At 34.0% G+C, this 20,698-nt stretch overlaps 4 protein-coding genes across 4 annotated transcripts; 1 reads left to right on the top strand and 3 right to left on the bottom strand.

Annotated features, from left to right (window-relative positions):
- Nucleotides 1–973: 973 nt before the first annotated feature.
- LOC121256238 (beta-carotene hydroxylase 2, chloroplastic-like) lies at nt 974–3,097 on the bottom strand. Its single transcript, XM_041156939.1, has 7 exons — nt 2,540–3,097; nt 2,378–2,437; nt 2,189–2,260; nt 1,966–2,100; nt 1,633–1,758; nt 1,435–1,491; nt 974–1,338 (listed from the first exon to the last, which is right to left on the bottom strand). Exons 1-7 carry the CDS (start codon nt 2,921–2,923, stop codon nt 1,261–1,263), a joined length of 912 nt encoding a protein of 303 aa, XP_041012873.1. The 5' UTR covers nt 2,924–3,097; the 3' UTR covers nt 974–1,260.
- A 5,529-nt stretch (nt 3,098–8,626) lies between these two features.
- LOC121254376 (probable polygalacturonase) lies at nt 8,627–11,699 on the top strand. The gene is made up of 6 exons (XM_041154384.1): nt 8,627–8,817; nt 9,474–9,809; nt 10,032–10,155; nt 10,273–10,447; nt 10,573–10,643; nt 10,769–11,699. Exons 1-6 carry the CDS (start codon nt 8,785–8,787, stop codon nt 11,464–11,466), a joined length of 1,437 nt encoding a protein of 478 aa, XP_041010318.1. The 5' UTR covers nt 8,627–8,784; the 3' UTR covers nt 11,467–11,699.
- A 22-nt stretch (nt 11,700–11,721) lies between these two features.
- Nucleotides 11,722–13,164, bottom strand: LOC121254377. Its single transcript, XM_041154385.1, has one exon. The coding sequence runs from the start codon at nt 13,099–13,101 to the stop codon at nt 11,830–11,832; it is 1,272 nt and encodes a 423-aa protein (XP_041010319.1). The 5' UTR covers nt 13,102–13,164; the 3' UTR covers nt 11,722–11,829.
- An 801-nt stretch (nt 13,165–13,965) lies between these two features.
- Nucleotides 13,966–20,152, bottom strand: LOC121255751 (glutaminyl-peptide cyclotransferase). Its single transcript, XM_041156244.1, has 11 exons — nt 19,798–20,152; nt 19,381–19,437; nt 18,578–18,613; nt 18,179–18,243; nt 17,075–17,138; nt 16,078–16,195; nt 15,651–15,748; nt 15,235–15,305; nt 15,084–15,111; nt 14,786–14,840; nt 13,966–14,287 (listed from the first exon to the last, which is right to left on the bottom strand). Exons 1-11 carry the CDS (start codon nt 20,068–20,070, stop codon nt 14,166–14,168), a joined length of 987 nt encoding a protein of 328 aa, XP_041012178.1. The 5' UTR covers nt 20,071–20,152; the 3' UTR covers nt 13,966–14,165.
- Nucleotides 20,153–20,698: the final 546 nt, after the last annotated feature.

Here is a 20,698-nt window from a genome sequence, read left to right as displayed (position 1 = left end):
ATAAAGGATTGTTGGGCTATGATGCCAATTGTTATGGGGTTGGTTGTAATACCTGGGAATGAATAGAACAATGGAGTAATGAACCTATGAACTCTGCTGTAATGATATTACTGAAAATGATAACAGGATTATTCGAGGAATCCCCAACCTTCTGAGTATAAGGATTTTCTTACAAGCTTTTCATATGCCTATTTTTTTCCCTCCCCTCCACTCATATACCCTCTTCTATGAAAAGGAAAAATCTAATTGTAAGCGATTATGCGCACTAATACGCGTATCCATTCAATATGATTGGTCAGAAAGTAAATTTTATTGAAAGCAGTGTTAATTTGAATTTAGAATATGAAGGCAATAATATTAATACACAGATTAGTACGTAAACTTGTTTGTATATAACAAAATTCTTGTGAAAAACATACCACTGCTCTAGTAGATGCTGACGTGTTCCAAAATAACGAATTTACAATAAAGGAAATAAAGCAATTAACAAATACTTCTAAAAGAAACGTAAAACACTTTACTTCACCCTACTACAAGTGAAAATGTGCGTTTGCGGCGTTGCATACTAAGGGTTGCAATGCTTGACACAACATAAAAGCGACCCTTTTTTTTTTTTTTTTTTTTTTTTTTTTTTTTGAACTTTTAGTGAATTGATTTTTTTTAAAAAAAAATTAAAGATATATAAAAAATGATTAAAATAAAAAAAAAAAAACATTTGCAGGTACAATATGGAGGCACCATTTTCGATCACCCTGGCATCGTCCATGAATATATATATACCTAGAAGTCTAGAACAACATATTATTGTTTTCCATGTTTTTATACATGACTATATTTTTGTTTAGATCTCTCATCTGATCCCTTTTGTGTCCTTAACCCTTTTCATTTAAGGCAATGTTAATTAAAAGATCAAACAGAAACGGTGGGTTTTGCAAATTAAAGCACTTCCAAATTAAAACAAGATTGGTATAGGTGCTTGTTTTACACTTCTGAGCAATATATTCACACAAGTTGTAACATGGGATTCGTACAAGAGGGTGCTATATATATATATATATATATATATATATATATATATATATAGTCTTTTAAGTGGGACACACATCTAGAGACTAGAATCCCTCGAGTACTTAATTCCTCTCTGCCCATGCATGAAAACAATGATCAGGGCCTCAAAACCATTGATATTTATAATCACTCTACCATACATCATCTACATCAAACCTTGTGTTACAAAAGGGGTTCCCATTCACTTATAACTCATGAAACCTCATACGATTTGATTCTCCTATTTATCTCCTTCTCTAACTCTTCCAGGCCTCCCACTTTTTCCAGTTCCTGCACCACAAAGCAAAACAATTCCAGTCACCCTTAGACTGAAACAAACTTACAAACAACCCTTTTTAAATAAATAAATAAACAGAACCTACGTACCTTGGGTCCCAAAAACAAACCATATGGCACACCGTCGAACTTGTCTGAGTGATGAAGCTGCAGAAAGACATCAAACCAAACAAAGTAATGATCTTTATCGAAATTCTGTTCCAAAGAAAGATGAAAAACATGTATACAAATGCTTGTTTGGCACAAGGATAAAATAATTCATCATTTTGTATGAGTGGTGAATAGTACCTGGTGTGCAGCAGCAACCCTTCTAAAATAGGGGACGTTGGCAATGGGCCCCACTGGGAATCTTTTATGGACCAGACCATCGTGGACAAACATGTAGGCCATGCCAAACACTGTAATTCCTAGACCCTGCTCCAAGTCAAAAGGTCAATATTAGAAATTCACCTAGTCCTTTTCGTCACATAAAGTAAAGATCATTAGCAATCCCCAGTAATTAACTACGATTTCTTTTTTTGTATGAATGTAAATATTATAATCAAATTAAACCGTTATTAAAGAACAATGAAGTCAGTTTCAGAAAGATAATGAGAGAGAAAGGTATCTAGAGAGACTTACAGCACCAAAACACAAACCAGGCACAAGGCCTTTGTGGAAGAAACCATAGGAGAGGAGACCAATAGCAGGGACGGCGTTGATTATGGCGAAAACATCGTTGAGTTCAAATGGTCCTTCTCTAGGTCTATGGTGGGACTGCAAATAAAAGCAAAAATTTAGGATTCTCTTCTTCAAACGTTTGTCAAAGGCAAAATAAACCGAGACATGGGAAACATATATATACCTCATGCATGTGCCACAAGGAAGCGTGCCAGAGAGCTTTATGAGCCCACCTTGCCCAAAACTCCATACCCACCTAAACATCAGAACTACTCAGTTCAATTCAGCACAAGAAATGGACTCAAAACTCCCAACTTTTGAATTTCAATTCATTATCCAAAATTTCCCATAACGAAAGAATAATTAAACTTACAGCAGCCCCTACAGAGAGTGCAAATGTACCGAACATTTCAGACAAAGGCACCTCACCGCCCTATACCAAAACAAAATCCACTCGACAGGTCATAAATATACACAAACTATCCTTCAAGAGAGAGAGAAAGACAGACAGTTAGACAGAAGCAGAAGGAAGTACCTCCATTTGCCAAGAAAATCTATAATAAACAGCCATGACAGCCATGGAAGTAATACCAAAGCTAGACATAACAGCAGCTACTAGATAGGTGAACCTCTCCGATCTCTTCCTGGCCAACCTCTCTGCCGCACGTTCGGATGGGATCTGATAATTCATACCATCGGGACCTTCATCTACGAGATTCTCCAACTGGCTACTTTGCTTTTGGTCGTCCATGATCACACAGAGAGTGAAGCATGTTTTTCTTGAGGTTTTGATGATTGTGCTGCGGTGGAGGAGTGAGGGAGCGAGGGCGGTTGTGGGTTTGTGGAGGAGTTGGGAGTACTGGTAGATACGGAAGGCAGGTTTAGGGGTTGAGGAGGAGGCCAAAAGTCGGGCGGCCATGGGAGCTAGCACAAGAGTCGAGCTTGGGATTCAGATTTGGCAAAAGCAGCTCCGGGAGAGACCGAGAGAGAGAGAGAGAGAGAGAGAGAGAATGTTAGCTGGTGCGGACAGTTGCGGAGAATGTCACAATGGTAGCGTCTCGACCGAGGAGCAAAGGGTTAAATGCACACAGGCCACATCTTTCTACGACTTGTAGGAATATAAAACCCATGTAGACGCTCTGTAATAATAAAATAAAAAATAAATATAAATAGAAATTATTATTAAAAATATATGGTATCAGTTAGATTACACATCTCTCAAGTTTAAAATAAAAAAATAAAAAATTAAAAGTAATTATATAATGAGTGCAAAGTATACACTATTACAATAACTTCTTCTTAATATTATTCTAAAATAAATATCACAATCTTTGTCTTTATTTACTTTACTGTCATTTTTTTAATAATAAAATATTAACAAAATTTTTATATGTTTTAAAATTTAATAAGATGAGATAAGATGATTTATAAATAATAATAAAATTATTAATTAAAATAAGATGAGATAAATTTCATCTCACTTTTATATCCAAACGGACGTAAATGAGACCAATTCCAAACATTTTCTAATTTAAAAGGAAAAGAAGTGTCTCGAATATTTCCTATAAAATGATTTATTCCGAGATTTTATAAACAATTTGTTAAAAGATGCATATTTTCTTATCCGATTCCCAACGAGTATTTCTACTCCCATATGAATGAGAGAGAACACTTGAAAAAACAATTTCTTAAAGTAGTGCCAGCTTAGTAGCTTACCCTCCAGTACTAACAGTTGCGCGTGCCGTTTACCATAAATTTGTTTATTTATTTATATTTTTTCATATATTTAAATATTTTAAAAAAAAATATATATATATATATAAAAAAAAAAAAAAAACATAAACAGTCAAACAACATACTAATATTTCCTTTCCTCAAATATGCATGTTTTCTTCTCCAAAAATAACAATGTCACCTCTTAGAGCATTCTTAATGAAATAGCTAAATATAAAATAAATGTACTTTTTAGCTATTAGGAGAACAAAACCGTCCACATTGAATTAGGCAAAGGGTAACTGCAGTAACTTTTAGCTACAATAATTCTAAAACTAAAATCAAATTTGATGTATACTGTAGAACCATCAAATCTTTATTTTATTATTTACCTCTTGGGTGCCTTCTTTTGGGCATTCTTTAATTCCTTTGTACTTTTGTGTTTATTTTATTTTATTATTGCTTTTGTGTGTGCACGTTATGGCCATATTTTGATTAACTATGTAGTACATTTCCATTAACCAATTAAATAAATTAGAATATGACTACTATTTAACGTATAATCATATAATAAGTAGAATGATAAAATTAAATAAATTAATAATTAAAAAAATTAATTATTTTTTGAAATTAATATTATTTTATTACTATATAATGAATAAATAAATAATTCAATTTGAAGATTTGATGTGAATATAATAGCCTAAGTCAAATTTATCTCATATTATTTTATTGTTATATAATAAAAAAAATGAATAATCTAATGTGAAAATTTGATGTGAATGGAATAACCAAAGCCAAATTCATCTCATATTAGCTAAAATTGAAGTTTGGTTTTAGCTAATCCATTGAGAGTGCGAGATTAGATTAGTTAAAGTTAAAGTTAAAGTATATTTTTTATGAATATAAGATGAATTAATCTTTTAGCTATTCTATTTATATAAATCTCCACATTGGAATAACTATTTTTTTATTATATAATAATAAAATAATATAAGATGAATTTGACTTTGACTATTCACATCAAATCTCCATATTGGATTATCTATTTATTTATTATATAGTAACGAGTAATTGATAATTTTAAAAATATTTTAATTTTTTTAATTATGAATTTATTTTATTTTATCATATTTTACTATTTATAATATTATATATTAATTAGTAATAATATTCTAATTATATTTTTTCAATTGTCATTTAAAAGGGAGAGAGAAATAATTAATATAAAATATATTTGATGAATAAATAGTTCTTTTTAAACTTAAAAATAATTTTAAAAGTAATTGTAGCTAAAATTTAACTATTTTAATGTGATCATATTTTATAATTTAATGATTTAAATTTTTAATAGATTTAACTTTTAACTATCTAAGAGCATTGGCATTGGTTTCATCAAAGTTATCTCTAAAATTTGATGAAAAGTACATAATTTCTATAAATCCAAAATTTTCCTAGCCATAACTCCACATTGAATTAGCTATTGAATTCATCAAAATAATAATATAATATTATTTTTTTAATAAAAATATTTTTATTTTTTTCATATGTTACAATTACATTAATCATATGTTAATTAATAATTTAATTTAATTCTTACATTATTATTACAAGACGGTTGGAGATTAAACGTGAATAAAAAAGACTTTTGGAGATTAAAAGTGAATAAAAAATAGATTTGATGAGTGAATAGTAGCCCTTCAAATTTGAAGAAACCTATCCATTTACTGTAGCTCAAAGTTTCACACTTATATATTTGACTAATCCAATGCAGCCCTATTTTGATGAAATTCATCAAATTTTGCATTTGGTTAGGCTTTTGATGAAGCCAATGCCAATGCTCTAAGAGTGCCATTAAACATCCAAAGCAATTAAGCCTAACATTTAAAGAAACGAGACCAGAAAATGCCTTAAAAAACCTTTTTTCTTCCTAGTTTTGAAAAGAAGCAAGCGCAAAATGTGGGGGAAAGTGGAGGTCGATGTGTGGGCCAGAAACAGCAACACATATCAGGTCGGGACTAAAGAAAATGAGGCTGATGGACCGCCGCAGGATTACGAAGGAAGACGACAGCGAATCACATTGCAGATTGCCAAATACTGACAGAATAACAAGACTCACCCCCTCCCTTAATTGTTTGGATTTTAGCACCTACTCGCTCTTCTTAACTGCCACGTTGTACCCAGTTAACTAGCTGGTAATTTATACCCTTTCCGGAGATGGCGATTATTGTCGTGGCCGTGGCCGTGGCCCTACCCCTACTTAGTAAACACGTGTCACGTCCATTCCCGTCCAGGATTGACACCTGGCAAATTGCAGGGGCAGACCTGTTTGACCCAGGTGTTGACGCATCAATTATTGTTGTCGATAGGTATTAATGTAATGTTGTGTTCTCTTTAAGGATTCCTTGAACAATATTTAGCATGGTCAAAATTTTATTATAAGTAACAAGGAATTACTCTTAATTATCTTTTTTCTTAAATTATATTCTACTGTCAACCAAGATTTTAAATTAATGAGACCACAACATACGGAGCCCACCCAAAGCAAGTGTGAGTGTACTGGGCGGGTGAGTTTCTCGGACCAGGCCACAAACAAGTCTCGTGCAGTTTCAACTTGGTCTACTTCCATGAAAAGTTGGGTGATATGGGCTATAACCCGAACGGCCCAAAACCAATACTTAATCCATCAAGATAAGAAGTGCATGGGTTTAGCCCACAGCAAAAAAGGGTTACGGAAGGCAAGCTGATTATCTTTAGATTTATAGACGAGTTGAGATGATTTATAAATAGTAAAATAAAATATTATTTTTAATATTATTATTATTTTAAAATTTTAAAAATTTAATTTATTTATTATATTTTATATAAAAATTTAAAAAAATTATAATAATGAGATAAAATGATATGAGTCGATGTGAGTTTTGAATTCAAACCGAATCTAAATATTGGTGATCTATATTGTGCTGAAGAGCGACGGTTGTATTGTTTTTTGATAGAATTTAATTTTGCATTTATGATCTAATTAATTATGATGCGAGCATCCACTTCATTTTCAGCCTAATAAATAGTAGCCGTTCTAACTTTGCACGATTACGCATGCTGCATGCAGTGTGCTTCAGTGGCGATACTGCAATTGAAGGATGGGTATGCAGATCGAACGTACGGTAATATTAAAAAAATGCTAAACACAACCGATTAGGTGAACTGCCAGGTAAACGTTGCCCATGTGGCATAGAAGAAACGGTGTTGTTTATATCACTATATATGCACCGAACTTTCTCTCCTTGCAGCCCACTCTACCCTTAGACTCACCACCTTCTCTTCATCTTCTTCTTAATTTTTGTCATCTTCCTCCCTTCTTCTTCCCACACGAACTTCTTTGTGCTATTTCTTCAACATCCTTTGAGCCACTCTCCCAGAGTCCTTCATCTTCGCATCTTCTTCTTCTTCTAACTCGGATTCAGAGGCATGGAGTCAGAAAATCTCTGCTACTCGCCCAAAAAATCTGCTTTTTTTTTTATTTTTTTTAATTATAGAAGCAGATGAGAGTCAAATGCACGCATTGAGCTCACAGAAGCACAAACCCAATAATAGCTAGAACCCCTAGTCACCAAAATCCTCAAGAATATCCAACTAAAGAAGTTCTACGAAGTCAAAATCTGTTTGAAATGTCATGGACTAATCCAACCCCATCACAACAATACCCAGATGCCCAAATCAGTAATAAAAAAAATAAAAAATAAAATCCCCTTAATTTCAAGCATATTTAATTTAGCATGACAATGATTATTTACTCAAATTTACATAGAAAATAAAGTTAATGCCAACGTCAAAAATAGAGAAAATTAAGTCCAAAAGCTTTTCTATGGACACTCAAAAGTAGAAAAGCAGGTGATATGAGAGGGAGAGGGATGGATTTAGGATAAGATACGAAGAGGAAGAGGGAGAAGAAAACAAAATGGAGAGGGAGAGGGAGAGGGAGAGGGAGGGAGGGGGCCAAATAGTTAGAACGATGATGGAGTTCTTACACCGAAACTCAAGATTACTTTTGATTCACAGGACGACAAGCCACATGATGTTGATGTGTCAGTTGGTTGTATCATTGTTTCGCATGGGCAGTTTTACCTGGCAGAATTGAATTTACAATAATATTGAATAATTTTAGGTATAATTATGAAATGTGTAAATTTTACGTAATTATTTAAAAAAAAATATATGATTTATTATTAAAAAATTTAACTTTTTTCATATAAATTTTATATTTTATTATTTTTTTAAAAAAGATTACATAATAATTTTACAATTTATAATTATAAATATTTTTTTTTAAAATTAATAATTAAGGAATATACTCATGTCTATAATTTAATTGAGCCCATGCATGCATTTGATTACACCTACACAACTATCCTTAATTAATAATTGTTCAGAAACAATTAATAATGCTCATCATGATGTGACATACTAGCATAAAACTCATGTTAAATATAGTTATTAGTTATGCAAGACTCAATTATTTCTTTTATAAAGAGTAAAATTTATTATTAAAAAATTAATTTTTTTTTATATAAATTTATTTTCTTTTCAAAAGTAGTACACTGTAATATTTACACATTTTATAATTATAAATATTATTTAAAGATTAAATATTGGATACCGTACCAAGTCAAAAGACTAAAGAGATGAATAATTAAAAGTGATGCAGAAAATAGTACTTCAAACACTCATTAACTAAAAAAGGAACATTTATATAGGCAGATTATTAGTGAAAGATTCAGCAATTAAAGCGATAAGTTGTTAATGGTCCATGGACAGGAAGAGAATGCTCAGTTATCCTTCCATTTTGTTGATCTCCCGCACCTTCCCTATTATTATAAATTCCCTCCCCATCCTGCACTGCAAAACAGTCACTACAAAAAAAAAAAAAAAGATTTTGTGATCAATTTATTACAATCAAAAGACTATTTGTAACTAATTTTAGTTGTAAATAGTCTTTTTACTATAATTAACTGATTGTAAATAAGCAGTTTTTTTGTAGTGAGTCTTAGGTACAGTTTTTCTTAGAACATGGAGCGGTCTATAGGATTCAGGGCATCCGATGTAACACGCTCCATCTCTTCTTCTTCTTCTTCTTTTTTTTCGTCATGCATAAATATTTTTCTATTTTATATATTACGTGTATCTCTGTATGTATATATATGTATATGTTCTTCATCCGTAGTATCAACTTTTTTGAGGGCTAGATTGATCTTTGGTTTGAATCTCAACGCACATACAGACTGTTTTTGCGCTTCTGTGATATATATATATATATATATATATATATATATATATATATATGGTTCTCTTGGTTTTAATGCGATAAATTCTTGGTTTTGTTTATAAGCTTGTTCTAATTTCCTTTTCCATTTGAGATGGAATATTATTGAGATAATTTAAGGAATTACGCCTATATTCCACCATTGTCTCGCTCTGGTCATGAGATCAGTGTTTAAAAATGGATGATAGCCGCAGGCCCCCAGCAAGTTATAATTTCTATAGAAGATAACTGTTTTTGTGTACAGATTATTAAACAACCATTATCTTACCTACGTGACGGTTATTTTCATATAAAACAGTCGTTTTTGGTAGAAAGTTTTAATATATATATATATATACAGGTTTTTAAAATCTCTTACGTACTTCAGTGATTGAGTAATACAAAAGAAGTCGACTGGAAAATTGACTTTCTTCATTAATTATTCTTCTGTTTACAGGTTATTCAGACAATCTTAGCCGTTCTTGTGCTGGGAACAGTAAGTTTAAGGGTCGTAGAGTGCAAAAAATGTAGCGTTCCGGACGCCTTACACTACAGTGCGATAAATTGTCGAAAGCACAGCGCACTTTTGACGGATTTTGGAGCAGTTGGTGATGGAAAAACATTGAACACTAAGGCTTTTAAGGCTGCAATTGATAGCCTCGGCAAATATTCATCACACGGTGGGGCACAGCTTATTGTTCCTCCTGGAAAATGGTTAACTGGGAGCTTTAATCTCACCAGCAGCCATTTCACCCTCTTTCTTCAAAAGGATGCGGTTATTCTTGCATCTCAGGTACATTTTTAACACGCATCATGATGAACAACACCATGAAATTAATTATACTGGTCTTGGTTAACACCTGGAACCCATTAAGCAATTAAATTCATTATAAATACATTTGATACCTTGGATACAGCTCCCTCTTTTTCTATGTAATTCTACTCTTCCCATACTATCAGTACTACTTCTATTAATTGCCAAAACCTTTCATGATATGCATAGTAAAATGGACAGGATGAGGCAGAATTTCCACTTGTTTCTGTATTGCCTTCTTATGGGACAGGAAGGGATGGAAATGGAGATGGACGGTTCAGCAGCCTCATATTTGGTACAAACCTCACCGACGTCGTAATCACCGGTAATTATCGACTAATTACAACCCCGCCGCCACCCCCATTAATTATGATTATTACATGTCAAATTGGTATCATTTTGGCCTGACCATGTCTGAGGGACTCATTTTTATTGTTATCAGGTAACAATGGCACGATCGATGGCCAGGGTAAAATTTGGTGGGACAAATTTCACCAGGGCCAATTGAATTTCACCCGACCATACATGATTGAAATCCAGTACTCTGACAAAATCCAGATATCTAATCTTACTCTAATCAACTCTCCCTCGTGGTTTGTCCATCCGACTTATAGCAGGTTTGATCACGATCAGCATGCTCCTGATCCTCTACCTCCTTAACTTTATATGTATATATATCTTAATGCACAAACATGATCTTTGCATTTCTTACTTGTCTTCATCTTTTGTTTCTGATTTGCAGCAATGTGCTAATCCAAGGGATGACAATCCTTGCTCCTGTTGACTCTCCTAACACTGACGGGATAGACCCAGGTTTGTTTGCCACTTGCGAGTCACTTGCATTGCTTGCCATTCCTTTGCTCGAGAGATAATTATATTATAGGTACTTAATAATGATGACCATATAATCTGGGTCGATGTTGTTTCTTCCTTTCCAGATTCATGCACAAATACTCGTATTGAGGACTGCTTCGTAGTCTCAGGGGATGACTGCATTGCCGTGAAAAGTGGTTGGGATCAATATGGCATTAAATTTGGAATGCCAACAAAGCACCTAATCATCAGAAGGTTTACCTGCATATCTCCCGACAGTGCCGCCATTGCTCTAGGCAGTGAAATGTCTGGTGGAATTCAAGATGTTAGGGTTGAAGACATCACAGCCATTAACACTCAATCGGGTGTTAGAATCAAGACTGCTATCGGTAGAGGAGCTTACGTGAAGGATATCTATGCAAGAAGAATGACCTTCACGACAATGAAGTACGTTTTCTATATATCGGGCGCTTATAATAAACACCCTGACACTAATTTTGACCCAAAAGCTCTTCCGGAGATTAAAGGAATCAATTACAGAGATGTGGTGGCGACGAATGTTACTGCTGCAGCAAGACTTGAGGGGATTCCCAACGATCATTTTACAGGAATATGCATTTCTAATGTGACTATCTCATTGAGTAAGACGCCAAAGGAATTGCAGTGGAATTGCACTAATATTGCTGGAGTGACGAGCAATGTGACTCCTAAATCCTGCCATTTGTTGCCCGAAAAGGGAAAAGTTGATTGTGCCTTTCCTGAGGATAGGCTGCCCATTGAGGATGTACATTTGAAGACTTGTTCTACTACCGAAACTGCCTAGGTGTGAGAGATCAGAGTGTAACAAATGGTATCTATTTTCAGTTTCAAGATTACTAAAGACTTGCGTGTATAAATCGTGTTTTCTAAAAAGAAAAAACACGCAAGATCCTCACATATATATTTATTTGAATGTAATAAACTAAGAGTCATTCTACTTGCAAGTCAATGTGTGGACACCAATAACAAAGGCAAAAGCTAGTTTGTGAGAGGAGTTTAAAAATTGAAAGTTTAAAATTTTCAATCTGACATGTTATACTAGCAGACAAGTGGGTTTTTTCATAAAATAACGAACAAAAACAAACATAATTTGACCACAAAATGGTTCTAAAAATTTTCAACCGATTTGGTTGGGAACTTTTTGTTGTCAAGGATTTATCCCATGTAAAAAGTACATATTTTCTCTATACGTAAGCATCCTGCCCTCAGCCCCAACACACCATAAATGGCCTTGCGGCTCCAACACTGCCTTCATCCCGGCAGTTTCCCATACAAACTTGAAAAGCCGAAGAGCTCTGTCCAACTGCCTCACCCCTCTCTGGACGATCTTCTCCTCTTCTGTAGTCAAAATCCTTCCCATGCACAAGCAAAACCTGTCCTCACCAATGCTATAAATTCCACCACATATATCCACTTCGACATCTCTAACATGTCCGCATAGATAATATAACAGAAGTGTGAACAAGCACTTGGATGAATGACCCAGTGTCTTGGAGAGCTTCTTCTGTACAAGACTCTCTTGATGTCGAGCTTCCTTGTACCCTATACTTTTATCAATCAATACATCCTTGATTTGAGAAAGTCCCTCTTTCATGACCTCTAGCTTCACCAGAAGAAAACATAATTCCTTCTCGCTCTTCAAACAATCAATGAGGTCATTGAACATCTCAAGCACGTCTTCCCATTTATGTGAAGCAGAAGAGTCAACAACTTTTGCAGGCACAAGCCGCATCCATGAAGTGGAGTCATGGTTAGAGGCAACGACTGTGTCAGCCAAGAATTTTAGACAGCTAGAAACTATCTGCTGACCCATCTCGGTCCCTTTGCTTGGGCGTCGACAAGTTAACAAATCCAACTCAATTTTCAATCCATTGAGTATCTCCTCAAGGGCAGCTGTCCATATCCGCTGTTGCGTGACCTGCGGGCATACCGTGAGACGAACGAGCTTCCTTTGCTGCGCGGAAATGTTAAGGAAGTTGCTCACTTTGGTAAGCGAATTCACAATCATGGGCTCTCTTTCACTAGGTGCATTGAAACAAGCAAGTGGTGTGCAGTTGGCACCCGCCACCGAAAAGGCCGTTACGTCTTCCCGAACCACTCGCTGAACTGATGGAGACCCAATAAAGACCCTGGCCATGGACTTGAAAGTTCGCAACCTGTGTTCGATTTGATCATCAGAGACTATCGAATCATTACTTGCGTCAACCAGCCTTCCATCAACGCAATCCACATTTCTCAACGAGTGGCTCAATTTTATTATCTTTGGAAAAGCGTGGTCATACCATTCACGAGGTAAAGGCTCTTGATGGGATACTTCCGAGCAGTGATATAGTAGCGCATTGACATACAAGGCTCCAATTTGCTTGGTTTCTAAAAGCTTTGCACCATGGACAAGCTTCTGTAAGTAGTTGTACACCATTATAAGCCAGCGCAGACTCCTTGGCTTATGGTCAAACCACCACCTCAAGGATCTCAACCCAAATTCAAGAAAAGTTTTAAAATAACTCTACATACCACTTAAAAATATATAATTTTATCTTTTTATCCTTATATTTATTGAATTGAAATATAAATACAAAGATAAAAATTGTATTTGAACTTTAAACCCTCCCTTCCTTGCTATTATGGTATTTATTTGCATTCGATGATCTCGATTGGGCCACCCCACCCTATAACAAGTTAACAACTACACACGCACAGACACCAAAAAAAAAAAAAAAAAAAGGGGCCTCAATGTTTATATTTTCGTTCTTTTCTTTGTTTCTACTAAGTATTCTTTTTCAATATCTGAATTCTTCTTTGTTACTTGTTTCAAAAAGGCACATTCATCCCTCTCTACATCTATAATTTGGTCCAAACACTAGCCCTCCCCCATACAAGGAAGGTCGTTTCTTTTCTGAATGGATTTAGATCCCTAGAGTTCCCAACAAGAGAGAGAGAGAGACCCACAATAATCAATATAGGTCCTACAATACAACATCTCTTCAATATTTTTAATGCTGCCTGAAAAATTAACTCTAGCAAAATTAAATATTGTGTATATTCTCTCACACTTTAGCCTCGTTTATGAGATAAAATAAAATGAATTGAAATTAAAATTAAAAAATATTTAAAATATTATTAGAATATTTTAATATTATTTTTATTTTGAGATTTGAAAAAATTAAATTATTTATTTTATTGTGTGAAAAATTATAATGATGAGATAGGAGATTTTCAAAATTTTGAGTTTTAGATTTTAGTTTTGAAAGCAAACCAAGCCTAAATCTTAAAATTTGGGCCAAAACTTGGATCCAAATCCTTGCTACATGAACCGTTCTATTACAACAGTAAAGCAATATTCCCCAATGAACTGTGCTTTGACCAAATTTATAAGAGGGATGCCTTTATATCAATTCAAAACTGCAGGGGTCTTTAAGAAGAGCATCACCCCAGGCCCAGCCTCCCAACGTAGCATGTGAAGATCTTCACGGGTGCGTTTGTCTATGGCTTTGCAAAATGGAATGGCATCCGCAAGCACAGCTGCTCAATAACTCCACTTTTAAATCGTTTCTTTGCTTGATGCAACTTGATCTCATAAAGCTTTGGCCAAAGTTTTCCAGTTACTGCAACCAAAAAAATAATATATATAACAAATACAGATGGGTGATTAATTCAGAACCATAATACCAAGACATGCTCAAAATCATGCCCTAATTAGATGCAGCAATATTCCTTTGAAAGTGCTCGACAACAAAACAATGTCTATCTTAATATCAATACACACATTAAGAGATCGCAATGAATGAAAAGCAACTGGATGCTGAAGAGTTTACAATGAGATAAATTAATATAAATTTAAAAGTGGTATTAATCAATAGCAGGAAAAAAAATTATCTTTAGAAGAACGTACTATCTGTTCCAAAACCCTCTTTTTCCCTTACTACCAGCGATCTGACTATAAATAGCCAGTTTGAAACATAATTATTTACGAATGTGCAATCTGGATATATTTGGTCACGAAACATCAAATTTTCAATAATAATAATAATAATAATACAGGACACATGTAAATGATGATAAAGGGTGAATGTAGAAAAGGAATGTCAAATATTGGAGCTTACCAAAAACACGCTTTTCCTCGCTATCCCAGGCTATGCCATTCAAAACATCAACACCCTACAGAGACAGCAGATTTTCATATAACTCGATTAGGTTAGGCAGTTGAAAGATACAATGAGTTTTGAAATGAATCTGGTTTTAAGAAAGAACAAGAGGAATCAGAAAAAACACATAAAAGGAAAGACATTTTAGGCAGCGTCTTCCTCTCTATAAACCAAAAACAGCCTACATTGTATCACATGCGGTGTAATTCTTTTTTTAACAAAAACAGATCATTTTTTTTTTTTTTCAAATGCTTACATAATTCCCAGCTGCTACCAATTTTTCCCTGCAATGCATAGAAGGGAAGAAAGAGGAAAACTGAGTGCAATTTCAGGAAAATAAAATTTAACTTAATTACAATTCTCGAGTCAATCAATTAATAGAAAGTAAACCAAATGCATAGAAAAACCTTAAATTTTGAAGGAGAATCCATCCAAGCACAGTACCATCCTCAGGCGAGATTCTAGCAATGCAGTCTGTCTACACATAAGCATATAGAGTTAAACAGGTAATCCAAGAAAACAAAACCATTTCAAGCCACGAATCAACTGTTATCTAACAAACATGGGTATTATGTAAATCATGGACCATGAAGGCAATGGGATGAGAAGTACTCTGCAAGGAACCACTTTTTTCTCCTTTTATCTACCAGCCTTGAACCTTTGACCATGATGAACATCAAAGTATGCAACTAACTGTACCACCAAGGCAACAAAGAAGACTGATATGCTAATTCCTACTTAATAGGCACAACAATGTCCACTCCTACAAAGCCCCCAAGCCATATGAAAAAATGGTCATGGTCAATTATGTGTAAGGACATACCTGCCAAACATTGGCCCATACTTCTCTGTCAACAAACTCCAGTTCGTTGAGGTTGTGTACTTCATCACCATTATATTTAACAATATCTTTTCTTATGACTGCATAAAAGAAGTTAAAAATCCAATTAAGTAATAACAAACATGAGTTTAAACTATTTAAAATTCAAGAAAAATATACCACCACATTATGGAGGAATAAAAAGTGCATGTAAGGGGGGTGAAAACTGAAGGCTGTGAAAATTTATTGCCACAACTTGAAGCTCAGATTTTCCTAAATGTGATGCACCATGAGTAATGTCAGGCACAACCTCAGATAAATAAATAAATAAATTGCAAAAGAAAATGAACCCACTAGTTATTTTGGACGGGGAAGGGGAGTTTGTTATTCTGGGAGAAGGAATGGAATTGTATCAATATGCAATATAAACCTTTCAATGTGTGAGGGTTGATCAGATACAATGTTGAAGTCCCATCAGTTCCAAACAAGACTTCTCCATCAGTTGCCAGACCCCAACCATCTTGCATTTGATGCGTAAATTTTTCAAACTGCATTCAGCATAAAAACATGAAGCTTGTCACAGATTTGGGCCATCCATATTGATGGCAGTCCAAAAACTTAGTCAGAGAGAACATATTTTTTTTTTTATAAGAGACATTAAAAGAAAAAAAAAACAATATTGGATCTAAGATTATATAAAAAGAAAATAAAAGTATAATCTATTTCTAAACAATAAAATATCTATGTCACCACAGAAGGAAATTGAAACATAGAGAAGACATAATTTTTTTCAAGATAGTAAGTTGTGAATCACTGTTAAATCATCCTGGAAACAACCAAAATTATTTCCATTAGCTCCCAGAGAGCACAAAACTTGTCACTCTTATGGAAACTAAATTGATGATGCCACATTGCATTTCCCAACCCTACTGCTTATCCATCAGGTCTTCATTGATCCCCAATACCCATGTTGTGTTCCACATCCAAAATAGAACATTATGAGCTAATCTTCAAATACCAGTGTCTTGAGAATCATATTTTGACAATTGGAATTTCAAGTAGAAGACTATGACCCACACACACAAGTAGATAACTACATATACTTTTTTTGATAAGTTGACAACTACATACACTACACTAATCTCATATCACAAATCATCAGAACTTTCAGCTTTGCCTTGAACTTCAGAATTAAACCAATTCAGAATTTTTTTAGGTGGGGTGGGGGTAAGGAGATGGAATATCTAGATGAAGTTGACAGCCAAACTCTAAACATCTTGAGTCTAGATGGGGCATATTTCTACATAGGTTTTCTTCAACATTTTTGTTTTAAAAACCTTTTAGCTTTTACTGTGATTTACTTCACCTGCTAACAAATATAAGGAAGAAAAAAAAAATTACATGAGGAAAAGAGGTGAAGCACAAACTTTGCTCAAATTATTTCGGTCATATATGAAACCAGTATTCTTCAACCACGTTACTTGGAACAGCCTATACAATATAAAAATTACTAGATCAGAATGGTTACTCTTTCAAATGTGGAAAGAACAAAATATGTATAAATCAACAATTTAAAAACTACATGGACAGATACAATGTAAATGGTGAGGCAAAGGCGAAAACATTTTGGAGGAAAGGCATATATGTTAATTGAATTAACTAAACATGCACAGCAATTATTTTTTGCACATACAGAACCCTGCTCAAGTTATTTAGATTTTAGAAATATGAAATACTAACCCTGCTCAAGTTATCAGAAAGATGTGAGCCCCGCAACAAGATAAAAAAGGAAAAGACAAGTCACACAAGGGCAGGAAGTCCTTGACGAGCATAAGTAATACTTATTTGTTCCAAGCCTTACCGTCATAGACTTCTTCCAAGTAATCAAACTACTTAAAATTTCAAATAAATCAATCCAAACAAACTTAAATCTAGATTTGTTATGACGTAAAGTGAGGCAACCAATGAGATAAGAAAGACATGGTAAATCTCATGCATGAAAATGTAGTATTCCCAGGATGGGTGGGTCATGTGCATCTGTGTAGGTGCACATCTTTGTTGCAAGTGGTTATATTATAATGCATCTCAGGTACACTAAGTATCTTAATATGCAAGCTCAAATACGAAGCAATGCCTGAGCCAGCACTTGTCATAGCACACTATACACAATAATCCCACAATATGCATCCGAACACTCCTATTACAGCAACAACATGTGCATGAGACTCTAATAAAGACAAAGATAAGACCCTCAGTACTACCACACCAAATTATCAGAACATAGCCATTTAGGGGGCCAAGCAGAGGAACAGTGGCTGATTGGCAACAATTATTATACCTGATAATGCTGTCCTGGTCCTTAGCACGATGGTCATTAGGTATACAGGAAAATTTCACTAGAAACTTAGATGGTACTTTGTAGATGAAAGTACCTCTGAATAAAAATCAAGTAAGAAATACAGAATACCTGAACTTGCTTAACCAACAAGACAGTAAAAACGAAACTATAAGTTTTCCTTTCCCTTACAAACCTTTCACCAAGAAGAGTTAAACCCTCCCCAAAGTAAGAATAATCCATATTATGAATAGCCTCAACCTGTAGATATCAAAATATAAGGAATTTATAATTGAAATCTCCAGTTAAGTGTTGCAATCTGATTAGTATGGTTACTAAATCAAGTACCAGTAATCTTATCACAACTATAAAATCCTCTATCCTGTAATGCAGCATATTATGATCCACTTTCAAATTAACATATCTTTGTCCTTACCACAGCAATCAATCGGTCTGGCCAACACAATTTATTTTGAAAGAGTATTCCATTTGCCTTTAACATGATAATTATTCATGATATAATGGAAAATGAAAAGAACCGGGTATTTAATACAAACCAAAAAGGACATGAAAGAAGCCAAAAATTGATTTGTACCTTCCCAGTCTGAAGAGCTACTTTCCGAACTGATGACTGAAACAATGAGTAAATAAAAGGTCCAGTGAGGAGGTAAATAACAGCAAAGGATCTTGCAAGATATGTAATTTACTTTGAAGAAAAGAACTTGTCTGAATGGAAAAGTTTTAGATGATTATACGTAATACACTTTGGATCTTGTTTACCTGCTAAAAGGCCTGGCTAGGTGCACACTCACAAACAATCGATAAAAGAATATCATTTTATGATAAACATGGAATATCAGCCAAGGATTTTTCAATTCAATGCAACATAGAGCCTAAAGAACAATTAATAAATTTAGTAACAGCCAAACATTAACTGGAGTGATATAGACTTAATACAATCAAAACAATACTAAAACAATAAAGAAGGTGCGATCATAATGACCACATATTTTGCTTTATTTATTCTGAGCCAAGCCATGCATTTGAATCATCAGGTCTACCGAGTGCTTCAATTGATCTTCTAAACATGGAATATCAGCTAAGGATTTTTCAATTCAATGCAACATAGAGCCTAAAGAACAATTAATAAATTTTGTAACAGCCAAACATTAACTGGAGTGACATAGACTTAATACAATCATAACAATACTAAAACAATAAAGAGGGTCCGATCATAATGACCACATATTTTGCTTTATTTTTTCCGAGCCAAGCCATGCATGTGAATCATCAGGTCTACCGAGTGCTTCAATTGATCTTCTAAAGTAGAAACACCTCAGAATAAAACGGAGGACATCTGACATAATAAATACAGTTTATAACTGGAACAGAAATCACCTTTCCATTAAGGCCAGTTGACTCAAATATAGTGCCATTTCCTGCATAAAGAAGCCCCTGAAAACAAAAAGGTATACACATTTTTAACACTTTTTGCTTGCACAGAAAATTATTTCCCAAATGAACATTTAGGCATTTCATATGGGAAGCAAAAATATAAGTAAAATAATCCAAAGAAACTATTATAAGGAAATAGATTCATCTAGATAATAGATATTGCTCGAGGCTCTCAATCCCGAATAATGTGGCATGCTACAACAAAAATAATCACCCGACTGATAAAATATGATGGGAAAGAGAAGAAAGAAGACGCTTCCACTCTCCCTTAATATAATTAGGGCTGAGCATCCCGGCGTAAAAGAAGTAGCTCCCTTCGAATGCTATGATGAAACTTACATTTGGGAAACATGGAGGTACCTGAGTGAAGGCATCAGGATCGTGAGGAAACTCGTTGACCACCTGGATCGTGTAGATTTTGGGAAAGGAATCATCATGGATGAATTTGGTCCGAATGTTGGACGAAATGCCCAATAGAACAATAACGGAGAGAAGCAAGAAAAGGGAAAGAAGGAGAGAGGATTTATGGAAGTATGAACAAGGGTTAGGGCGGGAGGCCATTGGAGGGGATGGGTAGAGAATCGTTCGCTGTTTATAGTTCTTTTTCTTGCGAATTAGCGATCCACTCGCCATGAAGTAATCGAGGATTGTTTCTGTTCATTGGGAATGGAATCATAACATTGGACCGTGGCTGAAGTTGGTTGACTATTTATTCTGTTGGCAGTTGATGACAGTCGTCGTAATATTTTTTTAAAAATTTTGAAAAACTTGGTAAAAGATTTCATAAAATGCAAAATAAAGAAATTACTGAAAACTCTCAATTTTCAATAACAATGAAATTATAGATTGTCAAATTAGATGTATAAATATTTGTGAACAAAATTATACTGATGAGTGAACGAATGTTTATTTAAGCTAATCATAGGCTAATTCAATTCTCTGTAAATTAAATTACGCGAAGAATGCTTAATTTTTAAGAGTTTTGGTTTTAATGACATTATTCTCTTTGAATCTAAACTCTGTCTCGTTTGATTATTGGATTCAGATGAGATGAGAGAAGATATTTTATTAAAAGTTAAATAAAATATTATTAAAATATAATTTTTTAATATAATTTTTATTTTAAAATTTAAAAAAATTAAACTATTTATTATATTTTATATGAAAATTTAAAAAAATTATAATGATAAGATAAAATAAAATAAAATAAGATAGTTTTATGTATTCAAATCTGAACATGTAAACAATTTTTAGTAAGCAT

This window comes from Juglans microcarpa x Juglans regia, chromosome 3D, assembly GCF_004785595.1.
Source record: "Juglans microcarpa x Juglans regia isolate MS1-56 chromosome 3D, Jm3101_v1.0, whole genome shotgun sequence".
Lineage (NCBI taxonomy): Eukaryota > Viridiplantae > Streptophyta > Magnoliopsida > Fagales > Juglandaceae > Juglans > Juglans microcarpa x Juglans regia.
The sequence above is the reverse complement of the archived record's forward strand: the minus strand, read 5'-3'. Positions and strand labels throughout refer to the sequence as shown.

What these genes read in the sequence shown, in the direction of transcription:
- LOC121256238 (XM_041156939.1), bottom strand. Translation starts at nt 2,923, where the DNA reads ATGGCCGCCCGACTTTTGGCCTCCTCCTCAACCCCTAAACCTGCCTTC. An exon ending in CCTTGTGGCACATGCATGAG is followed by an intron (nt 2,101 to 2,188) that starts GTATATATATGT and finishes TTTTATTTGCAG; the next exon opens with TCCCACCATAGACCTAGAGA. An exon ending in GGGTTGCTGCTGCACACCAG is followed by an intron (nt 1,492 to 1,632) that starts GTACTATTCACC and finishes GTCTTTCTGCAG; the next exon opens with CTTCATCACTCAGACAAGTT.
- LOC121254376 (XM_041154384.1), top strand. Translation starts at nt 8,785, where the DNA reads ATGGAGCGGTCTATAGGATTCAGGGCATCCGAT. An exon ending in TAGGATTCAGGGCATCCGAT is followed by an intron (nt 8,818 to 9,473) that starts GTAACACGCTCC and finishes TTCTGTTTACAG; the next exon opens with GTTATTCAGACAATCTTAGC. An exon ending in CACCGACGTCGTAATCACCG is followed by an intron (nt 10,156 to 10,272) that starts GTAATTATCGAC and finishes TATTGTTATCAG; the next exon opens with GTAACAATGGCACGATCGAT.
- LOC121254377 (XM_041154385.1), bottom strand. Translation starts at nt 13,101, where the DNA reads ATGGTGTACAACTACTTACAGAAGCTTGTCCATGGTGCAAAGCTTTTA.
- LOC121255751 (XM_041156244.1), bottom strand. Translation starts at nt 20,070, where the DNA reads ATGGCGAGTGGATCGCTAATTCGCAAGAAAAAGAACTATAAACAGCGA. An exon ending in ATCCTGATGCCTTCACTCAG is followed by an intron (nt 19,438 to 19,797) that starts GTACCTCCATGT and finishes TTTTGTTTTCAG; the next exon opens with GGGCTTCTTTATGCAGGAAA. An exon ending in ATTCTCCTTCAAAATTTAAG is followed by an intron (nt 15,112 to 15,234) that starts GTTTTTCTATGC and finishes TATGCATTGCAG; the next exon opens with GGAAAAATTGGTAGCAGCTG.